This window comes from Oncorhynchus kisutch, linkage group LG1 (assembly GCF_002021735.2).
Source record: "Oncorhynchus kisutch isolate 150728-3 linkage group LG1, Okis_V2, whole genome shotgun sequence".
NCBI lineage: Eukaryota > Metazoa > Chordata > Actinopteri > Salmoniformes > Salmonidae > Oncorhynchus > Oncorhynchus kisutch.
The window spans coordinates 40,234,120-40,257,343 of record NC_034174.2 but is presented as its reverse complement, the minus strand read 5'-3'; the positions used below and the strand labels follow the sequence as shown (position 1 = coordinate 40,257,343).

The window sequence follows — 23,224 nt, the reverse complement described above, 5'->3', positions numbered from 1 at the left end:
ACAATATCTCTATATTCTCTACACTCGCCAGTTTTAGCTTTAGCCAGCACCATCTTGAGATTAGCTTTAATGTCGGTAGCCCTGCCCCCTGGTAAACAGTGTATGATCGCTGGATGATTCGTTTTAAAGTCTAATACTGCGGGTAATGGAGTCGCCAATGACTAGAGTTTTCAATTTGTCAGAGCTAATGGTGGGAAGCATCAGCGTCTCAGACCCCGTAACGGGAGGAGTAGAGACAAGAGAAGGCTCGGCCTCTAACTCCGACTCATCGGCTGAATGAGCGACACCGGTTGAGCATTCCTACAGCATTTCCCTCCAGAAACCATGAGAAAGTTGTCCGGCTGCGGGGACCTTGCGAGTGGATTTATACTAACGTTACTATCTGTACTTACTGGTGGCACAGACGCTGTTTCATCCTTTCATACACTGAAATGACCCTTGCCTAACGATTGCGTCTGAAGCTGGGCTTGTAGCACAGCTATCCTCGCCGTAAAGCGATCGTTCTCCTGTATATTATGAGTACAGCAACTGCAATTAGAAGGCATCATGTTAATGTTACTACTTAGCTTCGGTTGGTGGAGGTCCTGACGAACCATGTCCGGATAAAGCGTCTGGAGTGAAAAAGTTGAATGAAAAAAAAAAGTTGAGGGAAAAACCAAAAATATAAACGGTAATTAAAAAGTAAAAACCGTAAAGTTGTCAGGTAGCAAAGTAAGGTTGGCAACAAAACGCACAGCAACACGTAAACAAGTCTGCAAGTTGTCCTTGGTATGACCATCTTAAAACAATTCTATATGTTAGCTATATGATAGCTCAAATACAATTATTTTTGGGGGGCATGAATCTACTTCCATAAAGAAATACATTAAATTATTAACATTCTTGATTTATTTGTTTGTATAAGATTTTATACCCATTTATGAATTTTGAGGGTTACTGGCCTATTTGTCCTATAATACCCCTACTTATGCCTTACAGCAATTCATACAATGCATTATTAGGCCATAGTGTTACCTCAGTTTTTTTGTATGTCTTGAGATTTGATGTAAACTTGATCCCACAGGACAGGTACTTCCACCCGATGCGATGACATGTCATCATGTGATTAGCTAGCCTCTGGAAAGCCCTATTATAGTGGAGGACACTTACATGTAGGGGAAGCATCAACACATATTTTGGAAGGACTCTAGCACCGTTCTTGACCTTGGCAGGACAAAGCACATATTAATACGTAACCTTTATTTTACTAGGTACAGTACATTTTGTCCCACTTCATACCTACTGAACACCACCCAGGTGTGCTCAAGGTGGGCTCAAACAGAAGCAGTAGGGTTGGCTAGTCACCCTTGTCTTATTGATGAATTGATTGCAGTGTGAGTAAATGTTGTTTGTGAGTGTGGGAAATACAGTGTTATACACTTAACAATCTCATTTGGGAATGTTCAAAGTCCCAGTGGTAAACAGTGACCTCCACCACTAACACACACATTTTGCTCAGTGTTGGCCAGGACTGGCTGCCAGTGTGTGTGTGTGTGAAGGGGGAGATTAATGTTAGCCACAGCATATGAGGTCAGATCCTGGTCTCTCTCGTCTCCCTCCTTTCTCTTGCCTGGGGAGGGGTGTGTGAGACAGGGTGGTAATGTTGCCCACCCTAAAAAAAATGAGGTCAGCTCTACGCAAGGGTAGGGGTGTCTCGACGCCCCCATTCCACACCAGCCTCCCTTCTTCAGACCCCTCAATCAGTTCTGGACAGTTCCTGGAAGCTTGCTCAACTCTACTCCTTCACTGGCTATTCCATCCTTCATTTTTCCAAGTCAGATCTTCGCCCCTTTTTTCCCTCTTCTGAGTGGGGTTGTTCCTGTGCTGTGTACCATTCCTACAATTGGCTGAATTTCTGCCATTTGGCCATTATTTTTCCTTCTGTTTTCTTTTGGCCTGAGATTTCTTCATCTCCTTTTGTTTTAACTTTCCCTTTTTCTCCATTGGTTGTTTTGTGGCTCGTCTCTCTTTTCATCTCGTTGGCTGTGTTTTCGCTCTTGTCGTCTGTTACCCACACCATGGCCCGTCCTCTGGCTCTGGAGCCGATAAGAGGGCATTTGGGTGTTAAGAGTTCCCTAAATGGGAGTGCAGACTTTGACAGACTTAGTTTTATGGGGGAACAGCATCCTCCACCTCCCCTCCACAGTTACCTGTGGCTAACAATCCTCACCTGCTTCTGCCCCGCGTACCCAGTCAACATTGTAGCTCTGGTCTTTTCAGTACTGGTGAGTAGGGGACATCACAGGCATATGGGAAACAGTTTACTCACTGACTAATATATGTCTTAAAGCTGATATAAATGTATCGACTACTGAATGAGAAATGTATAGAAAATTATGTGAAAAGTACCTCAGGTCAATTTCCATGAAGGAAAAAGCCAATCTTGAGTGATATGTTGCAAGATGAATACATTGTAAACATACGGCCAGTTGTATTTCACAATTTTTGCAATTGTAAAATAATCCTAATAATCCTAATCACATTCTGTTTATGTAGTAATAAAGGGACAGTACGCATTTTTTAAGTTGACCTTATTTTCAACTTCCCTAGGATGTTGTTTCCTCCAAACCATTTTTTAAATCATTAGCTAATTATTTAGCAATGTCCAGAATAATATGGCTAGCATTTTTTTTCAATATAGCAATGCTAGTGGAAACTGATTGTGTCCATTAGCGGTTATTCAAAAGCATGGGGAAAGTGGAGGAGAGCGAAAAGCAACTCTGCTCTAGCTTTTGACTACATCTCTAAAGGAAAATAATAATATTCTGGGATTCCAGCAACAAGCCGTAAAAAATATATCTGGTGCACCAGCTTTGAATGTTTGCCAGCACAACAGTTCTCCTTTGCAATTCTCATATGTTCTTAAGCTACATGTCAGGTCATAAGATATGGTGTTGAGAGCTGGCTGATCACACTAGGATCTCTGCCCCAACTTTCTCACGATGTGTGTGTGTTTTTGTGGGACCAAGAAAGAGAAGTGGTGTTGGTAATATGGGAAGGAGTCTACCGGTAATCCCGTATTTACTTTAATATCTGCGTGTGGCCGTGCGTGTATGTGCATGGCTTGTCGGTCTGTCTGTCTGTGTATGTGTTTGAGGAAGAAAAAAGAGCCAAATGTGTCTGATGAGAGGAACAGATGTGTCTGTGGTAGGGCAGGGTTTCATCGAAGTGCCCTCTGACATGCTCGATGTGCCCTCCAAACATGCTCGCTCCTTTCACCTCTCAAAACACCACGTCACTGACACACTTTCCCATCCAAAGGGTTTGGACTCCATTACTTTCTCTCCCACCTTTCTTTTCTCACTCTCAAACACACAATCACACAATGTTATGCAGACCTGGGTTCATATAGTATATTACTATTCCAGTATTTCTGGAATAGTAAAAAGTGCAAATCCCACCCATCTGGCACTCAAGCCAGGCTCCATCAAACACTCAAAATATTAGAAAGAAAACGGATACTATTTGAACCCACGTGTGGTGTTACGTGTTCCGTACCTCATTCACATGTGAGTATCACATGTAAATATGACACATTTCTTTTACTCCAAATTATTTTCCAAATACAGGTCTACTTCAGTATGAGGTAGGTACAGTATGTGGCATGAACATGTTTCTCCTTAAAAGATCATGGTAAAGCAACACATTTTAGTCCACGACTGCTGGTGAAGTTGAACGCTCCCTTAGTGAAGTGTTTTCCCTCTTGTCCCCATGCAGTCCAGGAAAAGTTACGAGTTGCAAGACTATGACGGCTCGCGACGACTCGGTCAGAAAGCTCTCCAAGTGGCCATCGCCTCCATCATCATCGGCCTCCTCATCATCGCCATATTTATCATCGTTCACTTCACCACGGTAATGTGGCAGCCATTCCCCACAATGTAACCAATGGGATATCCCAGAAAGTGCTAACGCTGCTCATCTGGCACTCCAGGCAGGCTCAATCAAAAGCTCAAAGTATTTAAAAGAAAACAACAACCATTTGAACAGACATAAAGTACATGCAAATATTAAACAGAGACAAAGACTCAAACAGGCATTCAACCATATATAAATATGATTTGCATACTTCTATGTGTATGTCTCATCTGTGTGTTTTTTCTTTCTCTCTATTCTAGTATAAATTGTAGAAGAGTTGCGCAGTATGCCTGGAAAAAGCCAAACAAAGTAAATGTCGCTCTCAAAGACATGGACTATGGACACCTCTCTGAATGGACTATGACAAGGGTTCTGGGGCCCCGGATTTGGCAGTAATCTCCATTCTCAAGAACGGAACTCTACTCCAGATGTGGTATCCATCTTTTCTCGCCGTCACACATCCTCCACACCTAGCCTTTCTACTCTTCTATCTGGGAGAAGAACTTAAGAAGCAAGACTCTGCTTTTGAAAGACTGTATGGAACACTGACCTCTGGATCACATGCTACCCACAGCACAAACCTCGCGCACGCATGCACGCACACAGACACACACACAGTTTTGTATTGCTATCTTTGTGGGGACCAAAGAATTGATTCCCATCCAAAATCCTATTTTCCCTCACTTCTAAATATAATTCTAACCTTAACCTTAAGCCTAACCCTAACCCCAAACCCTAAAACTATACCTAACCCTAACTGCTAACCCTAATTGTAACACTAACCCTAATTGCAACCCTAACGCTAAACCTAAACCCTAAGCCTACAATAGTGTTTTTCCTCGTGGGGACCAGCAAAATGTCCCCACTTGTCTGAATTTTCCTTGTTTTACTATCCTTGTGAGGACTTCTGGTAAATAAACACACATACACACACATTAGAAAAGGAAGAAACACCTGCCCATTCCTGTGTGCATTTATTGATAATGTGGGCTGTTGGACGAGTGAACAATTACTTTTTGCAGCGGTAACTGTGTGGTCACTGTAGCACTAACATGCTGACAATTACTGTATTTATGGTGCTTTCAAGACAACCGGGAACTCTGGAAAAATTAGGTCAAATCATGATATCAGGGATTTTCAGGTCGGATAGTCAGAGTTCTAGAAGGATCCCCGAGTTTCCGAATTGGAATTCCGAGTTGGATGACCATTCAAAACTATTTTCCCAGTCGGAGCTATTTTTTTCCAGCTGTCTTGAATGCACTGAACTGAAGTTGGAAGTAGGAGATTTCCAAGTACCCAGTTGTTCTGAACGTGGCATTATTGTGCCACTTGGGTTGTTTGATGTGTCAATCACGTAACTATCGAGTGTTTACTGTCATAAATGTCTTTTGCTTTTTTACTTTATATTACACCTGCCAAATATGTACAGTGCATTCTGAAAGTATTCAGACCCCTTCCCTTTATCCACATTTTGTTATGTTAAAGCCTTATTATAAAATGTCCTCCTCAATCTACACACAATACTCCACTATGACAATACGAAAACAGGTTTTTATTTATTTATTTTTACAAACAAAAAAAATCAGACCTTATTTACATAAGTATTCAGACCCTTTGCTAAGAGATTCAAAATTGAGCTCAGGTGCATCCTGTTTCCATTTATCATCCTTGAGATGTTTTACAACTTGATTGGAGTCCACCTGTGGTAAATTCTATTGATTGGACATGATTTGGAAAGGAACACACCTGTATATAAAAGGTCCCATAGTTGACAGTACATTTGAGAGCAAAGACCTGTCTATATGAGGTCCCACAGTTGACAGTGCATGTCAGAGCAAAACCAAGCCATGATGTTGAAGGAATTCTCTGTAGAGGTCCGAGACAGGATTATGTTGAGTTACACATTTAGGGAAGGGTACTAAAAGACGTCTGCAGCATTGAAGGTCCCCAAGAACACAGTGGCCTCCATCATTCTTAAATGGAAGACGTTTGTTACCACCAGGACTCTTTCTAGAGCTGGCTACCTGGCCAAACTGAGCAATCTGGGGAGAAGCGCATTGGTCAGGGAGGTGACCAAGAATCTGATGGTTACGCTGACAGACCTGAGTTCCTTTGCGGAGATGGGAGAACTTTCCAGAAGGACAGCCATCTCTGCAGCACTTCACCAATCAGGCCTTTAAGGTAGAGTGGCCAGACGGAAGCCACTCCTTAGTAAAAGGCACATGACAGACTGCTTGGAGTTTGCCAAAAGGCACCTAAATGACTCTCAGACCATGAGAAACAAGATTCTCTGGTCTGATGGAACCAAGATTGAAATATTTAGCCTGAATGCCAACCGTTACATCTGGAGGAAACCTGGCACCATCTCTATGGTAATACATAGTGGTGGCAGCATCATGCTGTGGGGGTGTTTTTCAGCGGCAGGGAGAGGGAAACTAATCAGGATCGAAAGATGAATGGAGCAAAGTACAAAGAGATCCTTGATGAAAACCTGCTCCATAGTGCTCAGGACCTCAGACTGGGAGCAGACGGTTCACCTTCCAACAGGACAATGACCCTAAGCACACAGCCAAGACAACGCAGGAGTGGCTTTGGGACAAGTCTCTGAATATCCTTAAGTGGCCCAGCCAGAGCCCGGACTTGAACCCGATCAAACATCTCTGGAGAGACCTGAAAATAGCTGTGCAGCGACCTTACCCATCCAACCTGACAGAGCTGGAGAGGATCTACAGAGAAGAATGGGAGAAACTCCCCAAATACAGGTGTGCCAAGCTTGTAGCGTCATATCCAAGAAGACTTGAGGCTGTAATCGCTGACAAAGGTGCTTTAACAGAGTACTGAGTAAATAATACTCATGTAAATGTGATGTCAGTTGTTTATTTTTTACAAATTTAAAAGCAAAAACCTGTTTTTGCTTTGTCATTATGGAGTACTGTGTGTAGATTGATGAGGGAAAAAAAGATTGAATCAATTTTAGACTAAGTCTGTAACGTAATAAAATGTGTAAAAAGTCAAGGGGTCTGAATATTTTCCCAATGCACTGTATGTGTAGGAGTGTTTTCTTCTCATGTAAAAAAAAACTAAAAACTAAACAGAATGCAAATACAGGAATAACAACTTTATACCGACAGAATGTAACATATTAGAATAGCTACATAATAAAGATGAATTAGTAACAAATGTCTTTAAAAAAACTAAGATTTGGGTTTAAGTTCATGTTTGCAATTGACAGGGCATATGAAGGGTTTAGGAGTTGTTCTGAGAGTTGTTTAGTTTTGGTCACAGATAGCTCAGGTTGAACACAGATGGTCTTAATTACTGCCCACAACCTGCTCTGGCCCTCATTCACCCATCTCCCATTCCCCCTGGCTCTCCCCTAGTCCCCTGCAATCTGCCGAGTCGGAAGGATCCTGTAGTTTGATATGTAACAGTATCACCCATCACTGGCTAAATATAGGGACAGATGTCCCCCTGTGTGCTGGTGTTGGGCTGCATGACACGCTAGCCTGCTGTGTTCTGCCAAGTGTAGCTCACATGGACAAGAGCTGACTCAGCTACTACCTGTTGAGTCCCACTATCACACTGGCTCGTTTTGGACTAACCCCTTTTAAACATTGGGTGTTTGAGCTACAGTCTTCCAGTTGAACCATTGGATTTGTCTATTCTTCTGTATCCGCTGATACCAACCATTAGTATGTGTGATTAACAGGGGCTGAGTTAGAGCAGTGATTGTGAGACAAGCGCAGAAGGGGTCCGAGGCGGGGTCAAGGGGCGGTTCTTCTCATAAAAAACGTCTGTAGAGTCCGAATGGTGAACTACAAACTATTATGAACCATCTATGAAGAGCTGAGACTCTGACGTTTTGCTCTATGGCGCTCACAAGCTACACAACAGTCCTTAGAAGGTAAGGGGTTCTTCAACATAGAAGATCATAGGAAATCCCAGGAAATAATGTCTATAGTACTGTAATAAGCTCACATAGTTGCTGTAACAAACTCCAAAATCCACACATTTGTCACTGACTAGTTGGACATTCATTACCCACCGAGTAAACAATTTCTGTACTTACGGCATTATTATAAATTCATTTTTTTTATGAGGTTTTTGCTTGGCAGGCCTTATTTGTTTATTGACATTTGTCAATAAAACTCATGAATGCAACTGTTTATGTCAAATTATTTTGTATTCTACTTGTAGGCCTGGTTGTCCTGAAAAGAAAATGGTAAAACGCTTCAATGTGAGGCTACATTTCAGCTTGTTTTGCTGTGAGAGGCCTGGTTTCTATGGAGTTCAGTTGTGGGCCTCTACTAGTAACAGGGGAACAGTATGTCAATGGAATATCAGCCAATGGCATTGCAATGACAAGTGTCTGCCTTGTAAAGGATGACAATGTCTATAACAGGCTAGTGAAAGTTGATGGCCTGTGCAAATTATTTTCTATTGGCCAATGAGTTTTTAATGCATGAAATAATCACACAAGTCAAAACTGATGTAGGCTTCTGTTTCCACACAACCAAGTTTCACTGTTGTAACCTGTTCGGTCCACTTGAGAGTTTGTTTCACTGGACACTTCTCAATATCATGCTTCCCACGCAACGCAGCATTATAACCTAACAGTGATGATGATGAGGGAAAGAGGATAGTCCTGAGAACGTGTTAAGACAAGTGGGGCACACAGCCAGTCAGTGGCTTAAGCCTGAGAGCCGTACGGGAGACGGTCAACGATGGTCTGTGGCCGGGTAGTTTGACAGAACCTTTGGTAATAAGATGCGCTGGAATACTCTGCCCAGGCACATTCCCTGCTTGACCTAAAATGGCATGTCATCAGTGCATATCCATCTCCTACCTTAAGAGACTGTCAGAAGAGTAGTAAGATGTGGATTTTGGGTAGTGGGTCATAGAAATCCCCGGTAGTCTGTGGATGTTCAAGATGCCACTGCTAAGACCTCACACACCAACTAATCTGGAGGGTAGATATAGGAAAGCTGTGGTAGGATCATCTTTTCACAAGCTACCAGAAAAGAAAACATACTGATATGCATTATGGTAGTGTGGTTTCAAATTAGAGCCTAGTGAGGTCAAGTGTGATAATGTTTTGCTTTATGGAAGAAAAATAAAACGTGTTTTTACAAAACTACGGGGTATCTTTCTGTTTGACATTTCTTGTCTATTTTATCAAACAAATTGTTATCCAAGAAGTGTTTTGCTACAAGTTATAGGTGCTTTTGGATTACATAATGGTGCCAACAAAGGTTACAAACAAAATGTTTGCTTGTACATACTGTATGTATGTCACGAGATGGATTCGTAGATAAGTGGATAATTGGGTGGCGGGGCTGGTGTGATCAGACGCATATCCAGCGAGTTAGCTAATCGGAAGCTGGGGATTGGCTGTCATTTCCATTAAAGGCTGTGTGTTTTGTGGTGTTTGAGGCTGGGAGTTGAGCGGAGAATGTCTCTCCGTGGGGATCGGCCCCCTATTCAAGGGATCATGTCTTGGACCATTGCTGTGATCACACTGGACCAGTGTCTAGTGGTTTCCCTTCCGTCTGTCTTACTCTCGTTTAGCACCGGAGACGGTTCCATTGGTGACGACATCAAGCTGAGTCTCAGACCGGGCGCGTTCCAGGACAGGGAGCTGTACGGATCTGGATATCGCCATACAGAGACGTTTATTTTATTTTGTGGGGATATGATCCTTGTCAGACCCTAGAAATCTAAAACCTTTCCCGACCCTTTCTGTATGTTGTCTGTCTTTCCCCCTCCTTATTTTGTCCCATAGCAGATCGTCAGAGTATAGCAGGGCCAAGGGTAGGTCCCATTTATGTGCAGAACCAGAGGCGAGATTGTAGTGCTTTTCACTATATTATTTGCAGTGTCTTCCATAAGAATACCTACAGTGGCTTGCGAAAGTATTCACCCCCCCTTGGCATTTTTTCTATTTTGTTTCCTTTCAACCTGGTATTAAATAGATTTTTTGGGGGGGGTTGTATCATTGGATTTACACAACATGCCTACCACTTTGAAGATGCTAAATATGTTTTATTGTTTAGCAAACAAGAAATAAGACCAAAAAAAATAGAACTTGAGCGTGCATAACTATTCACCCCCTCCAAAGTCACTACTTTTTAGAGCCACCTTTTGCAGCAATTACAGCTGCAAGTCTCTTGGGGTATGTCTCTATAAGCTTGGCACATCTAGCCACTGGGATTTTTGCCCATTCTTCAAGGCAAAACTGCTCCAGGTTCATCAAGTTGGATGGGTTCCACTGGTGTACAGCAATCTTTAAGTCATACCACAGATTCTCAATTGGATTGAGGTCTGGGCTTTGACTAGGCCATTCCAAGACATTTAAATGTTTCCCCTTAAACCACTCGAGTTTTGCTTTAGCAATATGCTTAGGGTCATTGTATTGCTGGAAGATGAACCTCTGTCCCAGTCTCAAATCTCTGGAAGACTAAAACAGGTTTCCCTCAAGAATTTCCCTGTATTTAGCACCATCCATCATTCTTTCAATTCTGACCAGTTTCCCAGCCCCTGCCGATGAAAACATCGGCACAGCATGATGCTGCCACCACCATGCTTCACTGTGGGGATGTTGTTCTCGGGGTGACGGGAGGTGTTGGGTTTGTGCCAGACATAGCACTTTCCTTGATGGCCAAAAAGCTCAATTTTAGTCTCATCTGACCAGAGTATCTTTTTCCATATGTTTGGGGAGTCTCCCACTTGCCTTTTGGCTAACACCAAACGTGTTTGCTTATTTTTCTTTAAGCAGTGGCTTTTTTCTGGCCACTCTTCCGTAAATCCCAGATCTGTGGAGTGTACAGCTTAAAGTGGTCCTATGGACAGATACTCCCATCTCTGCTGCGGAGCTTTGCAGCTCCCTCAGGGTGGTCTTTGGTCTCTTTGTTGCCTCTGATTAATGCCCTCGTTGCCTGGTCTGTGAGTTTTGGTGGGCGGCCTTCTTTTGGCAGGTTTGTTGTGGTGCCATATTCATTCCATTTTTAATAATGGATTTAATGGTGCTCTGTGGGATGTTCAAAGTTTCTGATATTTTTTTATAACCCAACCCTGATCTGTATTTCTCCACAACTTTGTCCCTGACCTGGTTGGAGAGCTCCTTCGTCTTCATGGTTCCGCTTGCTTGGTGATGCCCCTTGCTTAGTGGTGCTGCAGACTCTGGGGCCTTTCATAACAGGTGTATATATACACTGAGAATATGTGACAGATCATGTGACACCTAAATAAAGTCCACCTGTGTGAAATCTAACTAATTATGTGACTTCTGAAGGTTATTGGTTTCACCAGATCTTATTTTGGGTCTTAGCAAAGGGGGTGAATACACATGCATTTTTTTTTTTTTTTGAAACAAGTAATTTTTTCATTTCACTTCACCAATTTGGAGTATTCTGTGTATGTCCATTACATGAAATCCAAATAAAAATATATTTAAATGACAGGTTGTAATGCAACAAAAGAGGAAAAACACCAAGGGGGATGAATACTTTTACAAGGCACTGTATCTTGTTGCAGTGCCATATCAGAATAAATCAGTGTGCAGTATGTTGCAGTGTCACTTTTGCATGCCAGCTATTTCCCTGAGGGAGTCAGATGGAGGGTAACCTACCTGAGGGGAGGCTCTATTATGTCGACACTATCGCGCAGTCTGCTGTGTGAGATGGGGAAACGGGGTCCGACCCATGTTAACCTGTGAATGGAAAATGAAACCTACCTGTCCTGGTCTCCTGTGTTGGGGTTGTGTGCTGGAGAACATTAAATCCTGTGTTGGGTGGAGTAAAAAGGGGTTCACACTTAACAGTGACACCTCTTTAAGTGGCGTTGGGTCGGCACGATTTTTCCATGCACACTTCTCTTGCACAGGGGACTAATGATCAGCCAGGGGATGGAGCACAGGAGGCAGAATGCTCTAGTCCTTCAGGGGCATGCACACTACCTCAGTATACTCCTGTTGCAATGCCTTGGTTCATGTGTTCACCCTGGGTTCCCAAATTTGCTGCTGAGAGTAGTGGACTGGGAGTGGCGAGCACAAATGGAAGCAATATTGAGGGTGCAAGGAATGGCAGAACAGCAGCAGATTGATTTCATCATGGAAGCTTTAGATGGCCGTGCAAAGAGAAACCATGTTTAGTTAAGCCCAGAGGAACTCACCTGCTTCTTTGTGGGCTGCATTACTGGCCCGATTTGGCAGCCTCTGACCCTACACCAACTCTCCAGTCCCACTTCTTTGACTGTAACCCGAGGGGAGATAAGCCTATGGGAGACTACCTCCTGTGCACATGGGAGTTGTTTAGCCGATAGCTCCAATCAGATCCAGCCGGAAATGCCAAGGATGAATAAACTCTTAGGGACCAATTCAGTACAGGTCTAAAGGAGGGCCCTGTGGAACAGGCGCTCCAAAAGTATGCCTAGCGACAGCAAGGGATGCCATTAAGGTTAGTTAGAAGGCTGAGTCTCTGGCCAGAGAGATGGAGGGAAAGGACTGCCAGGTTTGCCGTACTGTTCCCCATACAAGTGGCACCCCAGCCGCTGTGAACCACTGCAGACTTTGAGCAATGGAAGGAGAACATGTGGTGAGCTATGGCAGGAGATGAAGGAGCAACTGAACAGCCTGGCAGAGACCCTAGTGAGAGGTCATACAGCAGAAGTCTCATTCAGCTGCCCCACCATGGCCGAGGGAGTAGCCAAGGGGCGTGTAGTAGGCGGGCAATATGTTCCTTTCTCTAATGGAAAGAGAACCCCATTCCAGTGGGACTGACAGGGCAGACCCATTTGTTTGGGGTGTAGACAGGCTGGCCACATCAAATGCTTCTGCTCCACCCAGAGAGATGAACAGGCCCTTTTAAAACAGGAATCCCCTGGCCACTGTAGAGCTCGATGTCGGGGCTACAGGCACCAGGCAGGAGGAAAGCCCTGAGAAGTCAGCTGTTGTGGGAAACAGTCCTCATATAGAAGTGGAGGTAATAAAAAAAAAAACATGTACAGTTGAAGTCGGAAGTTTACATACATCGTAGCCAAATAAATTTACATTCAGTTTTTCCTGACATTTAATCCTAGTACAAATTCCCTGTCTTAGGTCAGTTAGGATCACCACTTTATTTTAAGAATGTGAAATGTCAGAATAATAGTAGAGAGAATGATTTCTTTTAGCTGTTATTTCTTTCATCACATTCCCAGTGGGTCAGAAGTTCACATAAACTCAATTAGTATTTGGTAGCATTGCCTTTAAATTGTTTAACTTGGGTCAAACATTTCAGTTAGCCTTCCACAAGCTCCCACAATAAGTTGGGTGAATTTTGGCCCATTCTTCCTGGCAAAACTGGTGTAACTGAGTCAGGTTTGTAGGCCTCCTTGCTCGCACATGCTTTTTCAGTTCTGCCCACATATTTTCTATAGGATGAGGTCAGGGCTTTGTGATGGCCACTCCAATACCTTGACTTTGTTGTCCTTAAGCCATTTTGCCACAACTTTGGAAGTATGCTTGTGGTCATTGTCCATTTGGAAGACCCATTTGGAACCAAGCTTTAACTTCCTGACTGATGTCTTGAGATGTTGCTTCAATATATCCACATAATTTTATTTCCTCATGATGCCATCTATTTTGTGAAGTGTACCAGTCCCTCCTGCAGCAAAGCACCCCCACAACATGATGCTGCCATCCCCGTGCTTCACGGTTAGGAGGGTGTTCTTCGGCTTGCAAGCCTCCCCCTTTCCTCCAAACATAACTATGGTCATTATGGTCAAACAATTATATTTTTGTTTCCTCAGACCAGAGGACATTTCTCCAAAAAGTATGATCTTTGTCCCCATGTGCAGTTGCAAACCGTAGTCTGGCTTTTTTATGGCAGTATTGGAGCAGTGGCTTCTTCCTTGCTGAGCGGCCTTTCAGGTTATGTTGATATAGGACACGTTTTACTGTGGATATAGATACTTTTGTACCCATTTCCTCCAGTATCTTCACAAGGTCCTTTGCTGCTGTTCTGGGATTGATTTGCACTTTTTGCAGCAAAGTACGTTCATCTCTAGGAGACAGAACGCTTCTCCTTCCTGAGCGGTATGATGTCTGCGTGGTCCTATGGTGTTTATACTTGCGTACTATTGTTTGTACAGATGAACATGGTACGTTTAGGCGTTTGGAAATTGCTTCCAAGGATGAACCAGACTTGTGGAGGTCTACCATTTTTTTTTGGAGGTCTTGGCTGATTTCTTTGGTTTTCCCATGATGTCAAGCAAAGAGGCACTGAGTTTGAAGATAGGCCTTGAAATACATCCACAGGTACACCTCAAATAGACTCAAATGATGTCAATTAGTCTATCAGAAGCTTCTAAAGCCCTGACATCATTTTCTGGAATTTTCCAAGCTGTTTAAAGGCACAGTCAACTTTACGTAAGTAAACTTCGTAAACAACGAGTCTTAATGATTCCAACCTAACTGTATGTAAACTTCCGATTTCAACTGTATGTTGGACACGGTGTCTAATGTAACAGTGTTTGGTTTCCAGAAGTGGTTTGTTCATCTCCCTAGGCAAGATTCTTCAGATCTCTGCCGGCTCACGTTGAAGGCAGCCAATTGCCTACACATCTCCTTTGTCGGCTATGTGTTTGTGAATTTTATAGTTGGAGGAGTGCAAGTTCCAGCCAAGGGGGTTGTGATTGTCAAGGATGACTGTCTGGGGGCTGACCAAGTAATCATTGGGATGACCGTCATAGGCTAATGCTGGAAGGAGCTGTTCGAAGGAGTCTCACTGGGTTCAACACCACTGTGGGTAGCTGCCAGGAAGGAGTGGCAGAATGCTTTCACTGTCTGCAGACGAGTCATGCAGACCGATGAGCATGAGGGGGTACCTGCATGCCTGTCCAAGAGAGACCCAAATGGGATCCCAGCTAGCAGTGAAAAGTTGCTGTGGGCTGGAGTTGTTGGTGGGACCTCCTCCAAAGACTGCTAAACCCTGGTGGAGGATACTGATGATGGAGTTGTGTGGCAAGAGTGCAAGGAGAAAGGCTACCCTTTCGACTGCTGAATTGAAACCCTTACCCCCTTGTTACCCTCTTGGAGCCTTCTCAGATCTGTGGAGAGTGAGACCTGGTGCTACGCACCCAGACACCAGGTGAAGTTGAGGTGGATGTGCAGACAGTTCAGTTACTGCCTGATGGCCAACCCCCTGTAAATTTCCAACCGGTAAAGGTAGCCAACACAGCAACAAAGGCTCCATGCTCTCCTATCCCATTGGTCAAGTGTGTACTGTCCACCCCCCTTAGCCTAGAGAGACACCAGCCAATTTCACCAAGCCTGTACGCAGAGCTCAGACTCCAACTGGCAGGGATGCTAGTCTGGGGTAATCACAGAAAGCTTGAGTCCCTGGGCTGACTTCTTTCACCACACCCTTGGGGCTGTTTGAGTTCTCTGGCATGCCCTTTGGACTATGCAACACCCCTGCCACCTTCCAGAGCTTCATGCAGAAGTGTCTAGGAAGCAAGGTAAACAACTTTCTTTTGATCTACTTAATGGTATTATCTACTCAACTGACTTTTACACCCATCTAGATCAGGTGTTCAAGAGGCTTGTCAAGCATGTCCTGATATTGCAGCCTACAAAATGTCAGCTCTGGCAGAGGGAGGTGGTCTACTTGGGGCATGTGGTGAGTCAAGCAGTGCCGCAATTCTGGCATATGCCGACTTCAGTAAACCATTTCTCGCCTACACTAACGCTAGATTGAGGGGCCTTGGGGCAGTGCTGTCCAAGGTGACAAGGAGAGAGTAATTGCCTATGCCAGACCGAGCCTGTCTCCTCTGGAGAGGAATGATCAGAACTATAGTTCATTCAAACCTTGTATGGGCAGTGACTAAAATGTTCAGAGACTACCTGTGAGGGGCGAAGTTCACAGTTTACACAGACAACAACCCCCTGGTCCACCTCAACACTGCAAAACTGGGGTCAGTTGCGCAGCACTGGGTGGCCCAGCTGTACAGTTTCCAGTTTTCTGGTGAAGTACCACCCCAGTTGCTCTACCAGACTGCTGATTTTCTCTCCAGATTATCCAGCACGGACGGGCAGGTGTGTCTGATTCAACAGGAGCATCAATACCTTCTATCATTAGCAGAGAGGGTCAACCGAGCTGAAAGGCCCAACTAAGGCAAAGGGGCCTGTAAGCGGTTTAATCAAACATTGTTATCTCTCCTTGGGTCCCTGGGGCAAGATGAGCAGATGGGTTGGCCAGAGCAGTTACCTATGCTTCTCCAGGCATACAAAAACACTGAACATGGCACCACCGGTCTTACCCCATTCTTCGTAATGAGTGGCAGGCATGTCGGTCTTCCTGTTGATGTGACTTCAGGTGTGGAGGCCAAGACGCTGCAGATGGACCTTGATGGATGGCTGAGGCACCATCATGACCAGCTACGACTGGTCTACAATCAGTACATTAGCAGGAGTGAGAACAAACAGCGGTACAACAAGCGGAGAAAGGACCTTCCATTGATGGCTGGTGACCGGGTGCTCCTGCAGAACTTCCGATGACAAGATCAGGGTAAACTAGCCCCCCGATGACAGCCGCAGCCTTTTGTCATTCTAGGACACCTTCGGCCTGGACTGGCAGTCTTTCGTGTCCGACCAGAGGGAGGAGACCAATACGGGCCATTCATCTGAACCATGTGCAACCTTGCCCCTAACGACCTTCAGACCGCTCCCAGATGCAACTCATGGGTGGTTGCCCTGATGACGAACTGGGGCTGTGGAGTTGAGTGGCGATCCGAGAGCAGAGGACCGAGAGAGGCATTGGTACGACACAAGTAAGGGACGTGATTCTTCCCGTGTTCCATTTACACCAATCTTACTCTCTCTGGGCTGTTTTGCCCTGCCACTGAAACCCACTATTGTTGGCATGTTTCCCTGCTGTCTGTCTTCCTCTTGTTTAGCACCGGAGGTGGGTCCATCGGTGACATCGCCAAGCAGAGTCTCAGACCAGGCGCGCTCCAGGACAGGGAGCTATGCGGATCTGGATATCGCCATACAGAGACGTTTATTTTATTTTGTGGGGATATGGTTCTTGTTGGGCCCTAGAAATCGAGAATCTATCCCAACCCTTTCTGTATGTTGTCTTGTCTGTCTTTCACGCTCCTTATTTTGTCCCATAGTAGTAGAGTCCTTCAAAGGGGTTGGCAGAGTTGAGCAGGGCCAAGGGTTCATCCCATATTGTATGCAGCACCAGAGCGACATTGTAGTGCCTTTCACCATATTGTTTGCAGAGCCTTCCATTAGAATAACTATCTTGTTGCAGTGCCATGTCAGAATAATTCAGATTGCAGTGTGTCCCTTTTGCATGCCCGCTATTTACCTGAGAGAGTCAGACGGAGGATAACCTACCTGAGTGGAGGCTCTATTGTGTCCGATCCATGTTAACCCATGAATTTAAAATGACTTACCTTGAGCATACTTACCTGTCCTGGTCTTGTGTGTTGGGGTTGTGTGCTGGAGAATATTAAATTATCAAGTCTACTCCTGCAACTCCCCTCCGGCGTACAATGTCGCCAGAGTACTAACCACCGGTCCTGGGAATCATCATTACGCACACCTGGTACTCATCATTACACACACATGCGAATCATTATGATTCATACCTGGACTCCATTACCTTCCTAATTTCCTCATATTTGTATGTCAGTCTCCCATTTTCACTCACCAGTTGGTATTGTTCTTGTTTATCGGCATACTGCCTTATGTTAGTGTCGTGTTATTAGTTTTGTTGTTTGATTAAAACGTTTCACCTGCACCTGTTTCCGACTCACCGCCCCATCATTACATACATCCTGTGTTGGGTGGTTGACACTAAACTGTGACATTTCCTATCTTAATTTGACCAGTTTCTCAGAGGAGGAAAATATTCCTGCAGCAACAGGTAATTATTATGTGGTTTATAATAAATTGACAATTTTGTAGGAGTTGATACATTTTTCATTTGGGCAAATCTATTTTAAAGTGGAAAATATAAACTTTAGAAGCCTTTTTAAAGCTTGAATAGCCTGCAAGTTTGCATTTCCTGCTGTGCAAATTAATATATGACATCTGTACATAGGAAGGGATAAATGTCTTATAAAAATTATGGCACACTGGTAAACAGTTCCCACCCCACATCCGAGTGTCGTCCACTGTCTAAACCCTCGGGATAGAGAAACTATATCCATGAGCTCAGTGCTTGAAAGGAACTTTAACTAACTTCCTGGTTCAGACACCACATCACAAATAGACACACCTCAGGCACTCGAAATGAAAACAGTTTTTAGACAAATCGGTGTGATTGATGTTTCTTTGGAACTCCTGGGTTTGTGATGTGGAACTGGCAGTAAACAGAAACCTGAGACATGGGATCTGCTGCTGCTCCATGCACATATGCTTCCTGTGCCAGAGGCAACTTAGACTGACAGGGAGTTGTGTTGTCTTCATTCGGACTGAACCACCAAAACGTAATTGTTCACTCAGAAATGTGACAAAGGTTGCCGCCGAAAAGTGTCTTTGTTTTGACCTCTGTTGCAAAGAAATAAGCCACTAAATCTTTCCCTCCTTCTAGTACATGCCTTTTGAACCAAGCACCCACATTTATTTTACTACAAATATTTGAGCTGAGCATGCCAATTTCTCTTTCTATCACTGTGACTTGATCCTCATACATGTAATTTCAGTAATCTGTAGTTTCTCATATTCAAGTAAAAAATAAAGATTGAATTGCTTGTCATTGGTTGTGCTCTCGTGGTTAAACATTTGCAGTGTGGATGCGAAGACTCTGGGAAGTAAACAGGTGTTGCTGACCCTTCAAAATGAAGGCTACTGTATGTTGGTTTTAGAGTAGTGCTGTCTGGATGTCCTGTTCCACATTACACTTAAGGACATCATAAATTACCAGTACTTTTACATTTAGCAAAAAAAGTAGACCATTACAATAATTGTTAGAACAAATCTTTGCTGATGCATCTCTTTTACATGTGTAGTGAATACAATCAAATCCTATTAAATCCGTAGACCAAGTTTTCCAAGTCCAGAACATGATTATTCTAAGACTGCAAGAATGCACATTTGGATTTGGGTTGTCTTTGGCCTGACCGGATAGCAGTTCAGAGTAGGCCTACATGACTTTCTAAGCCAGACAGTTGGAAGAAGGCCAGAATCAATATCTCTGGCCTAAGAGCAATAATGACAGACACATGTTTCTCACACCTTCTGTACTAATCAGTTGGCTTATCAGGCTTATCAGTTGGACAGAATGGGAAGTTTAAAAAAAACGAAACCAGTTGGATGAAGCTCACTTATCAGTCACGAATAAGAAACAAAAAGCAGTATAAAGGAGTTCCACCAGTACTCATGACAGCAGCAACATGACTTCTATCATTTTGGTCTTGGCCCTTGTTGCCAGTGGTAAGACCTTTTTGCATTTTTAACAGACATGGCAAGTAGATTATTGTGTTTAAATTATCATTATATCTCAAGGAACAGTGTTTTCAAACGTTTTATATCGACTGACAAGCTATGGTTTTTCCTCCAGCTAGCTAACCATCTCAGCATAGCTGCGGGAAGTAGTTTGGGGGTGGTGGTGCCGCAATTATCTTTGCCAACAATGCAGAAGAAAAAAACGTGCCTGTGCTGAAGACAACTATAATGGTCTACTTATGTGGAAAAAATGTAAACTAAGTGTTTACCAGCATTTGTACCTTGAGTCTGATAATTATCTGTCAAAACAGTTAATCTGATAATACTTGTAGAATTTAAAAATACTTGCTTGATATATGTTTTCCAGTTTCTTGAAATACTTATTTTGAAGAGAAAATTGAAATGGTCTATTCATTCCTTTTGCATTTTAGTAGACACTCTTATTTTTTACTGGTCCCCTGTGGGAATCGAACCCACAACCCTAGATATGCAAGCGCCATGCTCTACCAACTGAGCCACATCATCACAAACCGCTTGTCTAAATTGTACTCAATTACTGTATTGTGCAATGTTTTTTTTCATGGTGATGGAAAGTCTTCAGGTGCAAACCTAGATGACCAGCCTATGTACAATACAGTAATGTACATTTACATTAAGTGATTTGTAAGGATGGTCAATTAATATTGAACAAAATACTGTTGTTTTCCATGTTATTTGATCAAGAAAAATATTTATTTTGATTTGGATGTTTTGTGTCTTTGTCCATAACTTTCCACCATTTGATGTACATGTTTGAGGACAGGGTTTTGTTCTTTCAGGATTCCCTTAGAATGACAATCACAGAGAAAGGGACAGGGCAACAACTCTTACAAGTACAACTATTTTCACTATTTCCCGCGGCTATGCATCTCAGGGACACTGGCCTAGAATAGGACATCTTGACAGCCCTTTACATAGCCTATAACAGGGTTGAGGTCAATTCCATTTCATTTCAGTCAATTCAGGAAGTACACTGAAATTCCAAAATCGTCAATGCTTTTCAATGAGGAACATTTGGAATTAGAATTTGGTTCACTTTCTGAATTGACTGGAATGACCCCAACCTGTAAATAGATCTATGTGCAACACTCCAAACCTGTTATATTTATGTATGTGTCTCTTTAACCTTTATTTAACTAGGCAAGTAAGTCAAGAACAAATTCTTATTTACAATGACGGCCTAGGAACAGTGGGCAGAGCGACAGATTTTTACCTTGTCAACTCGGGGATCCAATCTAACAACCTTTCAGTTACTGGCCCAGCGCTCTAACCACTAGGCTACCTGCCACCCCTTGTGTAATAAGTCCTGGATGTACCTCTTCCTCGTCTGCAGCATCTGGCTGTGGAACCCCAGCCATTAAGCCTGATACTACCCGCGTGGTCAATGGCGTGGATGCCCGCCCCAACAGCTGGCCTTGGCAGGTGAGGATGTCGAGACAGGGTTTTCGTTCAAGATACTTCAAATTTTAACTAAATATTTCAAAATGTAAATGGTGCTGAATGTAACTGTAAATAGGTAAGGTGATGGAGGTGCTGACTGAATTAAACTTTTAATGGTAATGGACCTTACAGGAATGTTTAGATGGAACAAACTAAAGTTTTCTTTGTATCTACTGTAAATCATTGATAGTTTTGAGTAAAAGTGAAGTGTTTATGATATTGACTGTGAAGTGTTGATGGAGCGGACTCTAAAATGTTACGTTTAGGTTAATTGCTAAGTGTTGTAAGAATATACTGATCATTGTCAGTCTTTGTAGATCTCTCTGCAGTATGAGAGAAATGGTGAGTACAGACACACCTGTGGTGGATCCCTCATCGCTACCAACTGGGTTATGACTGCTGCCCACTGCATTGAGTAAGCCAGCACACACAGACACACTGCTGCTATTTTTAAAGGTGTTGACCAGTACAAAACAGTGAAAAAAATAAGCAATTGTGTTTGACCAATGTGAAGAACGGGTAGGTCTATTAGGTCTGCAAAATGATGTTTAATGGGACAGTTTTTCCCCTATTCCTCCATACAGTCTGAAGCTGAATTATCGTGTGGTTGTGGGCAAGCACAACCTGGCAGAGGCTGAGCCCAGTGCTCAGGCTTACTTCCCAGCTAAGAAAGGAATCATCGTGCACAGACACTATAACCCTGTTCTCCTGTCAGTAGGGTAAGTTGGGCAATGGCTTGTAAAAACACAAGTAAAACTTTACATTTACACTATTGACGCAGAATTTTCAGATTTATAAGCAATAAAGAGTTTATAACCTATTAAGTGTTAGTTAAATATTAAATAGTTTATACACATTGGTGGGAAATTGTTCTAAATACTGAACTTATATATGGTTTCAATGGCCATGATAACAGTAAACTAGTAACCAGTAACAGTTTCTGATCTATTCTGATCCATTCATACTCTAATTTCCCAAACGACCAGCAATGACATCGCCATGATCAAACTGGCAGAGCATGTGACTCTGAGTGACCAGGTCCAGCTGGCTTGTGTCCCCGCCCCCGGAACCATCCTGTCCAATAATTACCCCTGCTACATCACCGGCTGGGGAAGACTCACCAGTGAGTGATGAGTGGTGTGTGTGTGTGTGTGTGTGCGTGTCCGTGCATGCTTCTGTGTCTCTGCCTGTATGTAATTGCCTGTATGTAAGGCCAAGACAGCATACTGTATGTCTGTTCTCTTTCATTACAATCATGCTCATTATCCCCCTGCTGTGTGTGTTCCAGCCGGAGGTCCCACCCCCGACACCCTCCAGCAGGCCCTGATGCCCGTGGTGGACCACAATACGTGTACCCAGAGCGACTGGTGGGGCGTGTCCATTCGCAGGTCCATGGTCTGCGCCGGCGGGGACGGAGTGGTGGGAGGCTGCAACGTGAGTCAGACACACACACCCATAGGGCTCTGGTATAAAGTAGTGCAATATAAGGTGCCCAGGGTGCCATTTGGGGAGCAGACAATTAGATATACAGGAGATACAAGCAAAAAAATTAAGATACAAGAAATTCAAGCAAAGCTGATGAGCATTATATTTTCATCAACCTGTGAGGTAAACATTTCAAAGATATGAAGTGTTTTGTGTTCTGTTTCAGGGTGACTCTGGTGGCCCACTGAACTGTAAGAACTCTGTGGGAGTATGGGAGGTGCATGGCATTGCTAGCTTCGTCTCCGGCCAGGGCTGCAACTACATCAAGAAACCCACCGTCTTCACCCGCGTCTCCGACTACAATGAGTGGATTGATGAGGTAACCGGAGTTGCTGATGACCAGATCACTAAACACATCGCTATACATCACCACACAGGGTTGAGGTCAATTCCATTGCAATTCAGTCAATTTAGAAACTCAAATTCCAATTCCATGTCCACATTTTCCTCATAGAAAATAACTGAAGAAAATTGGAACTGAATTTACTTCCTGAATTGTTGAAATGGGCTTGACTCCAACCATTTCACTGTTGAGTGTTTTGGTGTTCTTCTTTAGTTCTGTTTCAAATGTGTTTTGTTTGCCTTGTGAAACTCATCTGAGCCTGTATTTTGGCTTTCTTTCAGACCATGATGGACAACTAAGACGTGTCTGTGTGCTCTTCAAATAAAGACCTATAAATACATGAGAAAAGATGTTATTTTATTGAAATATTGTCCTCAATGTTTTGATTAACATCAGCTTAAAATATGTAATCATTATTTCTTACAAAGCTGAGAACAGGGCATATTCCTTGTTCTAGCTTGAAAATTAGGGCCCAAAATATAGATATTGTCTTGACCAGTAGGGGGCCTCAGACACTAGTGAATAAACACCCCAGATGGTACAAACCATTTGACGTTTCATTAAATTACAGAAATTTCAGATTCAGA

General features: G+C 43.4%; 2 protein-coding genes across 3 annotated transcripts; both read left to right on the top strand.

Annotated features, from left to right (window-relative positions):
• Nucleotides 1-1,725: 1,725 nt before the first annotated feature.
• Nucleotides 1,726-5,408, top strand: LOC109893939 (transmembrane protein 233). The gene is made up of 3 exons (XM_020487146.2): nucleotides 1,726-2,264; nucleotides 3,757-3,891; nucleotides 4,155-5,408. Exons 1-3 carry the CDS (start codon nucleotides 2,058-2,060, stop codon nucleotides 4,164-4,166), a joined length of 354 nt encoding a protein of 117 aa, XP_020342735.1. The 5' UTR covers nucleotides 1,726-2,057; the 3' UTR covers nucleotides 4,167-5,408.
• Nucleotides 5,409-7,445: 2,037 nt separating this feature from the next.
• LOC109893948 (chymotrypsin-like elastase family member 2A) lies at nucleotides 7,446-22,980 on the top strand. Of its 2 annotated transcripts, none has more exons than XM_020487175.2 (8): nucleotides 7,446-7,798; nucleotides 20,703-20,791; nucleotides 21,127-21,224; nucleotides 21,394-21,528; nucleotides 21,796-21,932; nucleotides 22,098-22,243; nucleotides 22,461-22,613; nucleotides 22,919-22,980. In XM_020487175.2, the coding sequence occupies exons 3-8, from the start codon at nucleotides 21,202-21,204 to the stop codon at nucleotides 22,934-22,936; spliced, it is 612 nt and encodes a 203-aa protein (XP_020342764.2). In that variant the 5' UTR covers nucleotides 7,446-7,798; nucleotides 20,703-20,791; nucleotides 21,127-21,201; the 3' UTR covers nucleotides 22,937-22,980. The 2 variants fall into 2 exon arrangements, with proteins under 2 accessions (XP_020342764.2, XP_020342756.1); XM_020487167.2 differs by lacking the exon at nucleotides 7,446-7,798 and adding an exon at nucleotides 19,163-19,318.
• The last annotated feature ends 244 nt before the right edge of the window (nucleotides 22,981-23,224 follow it).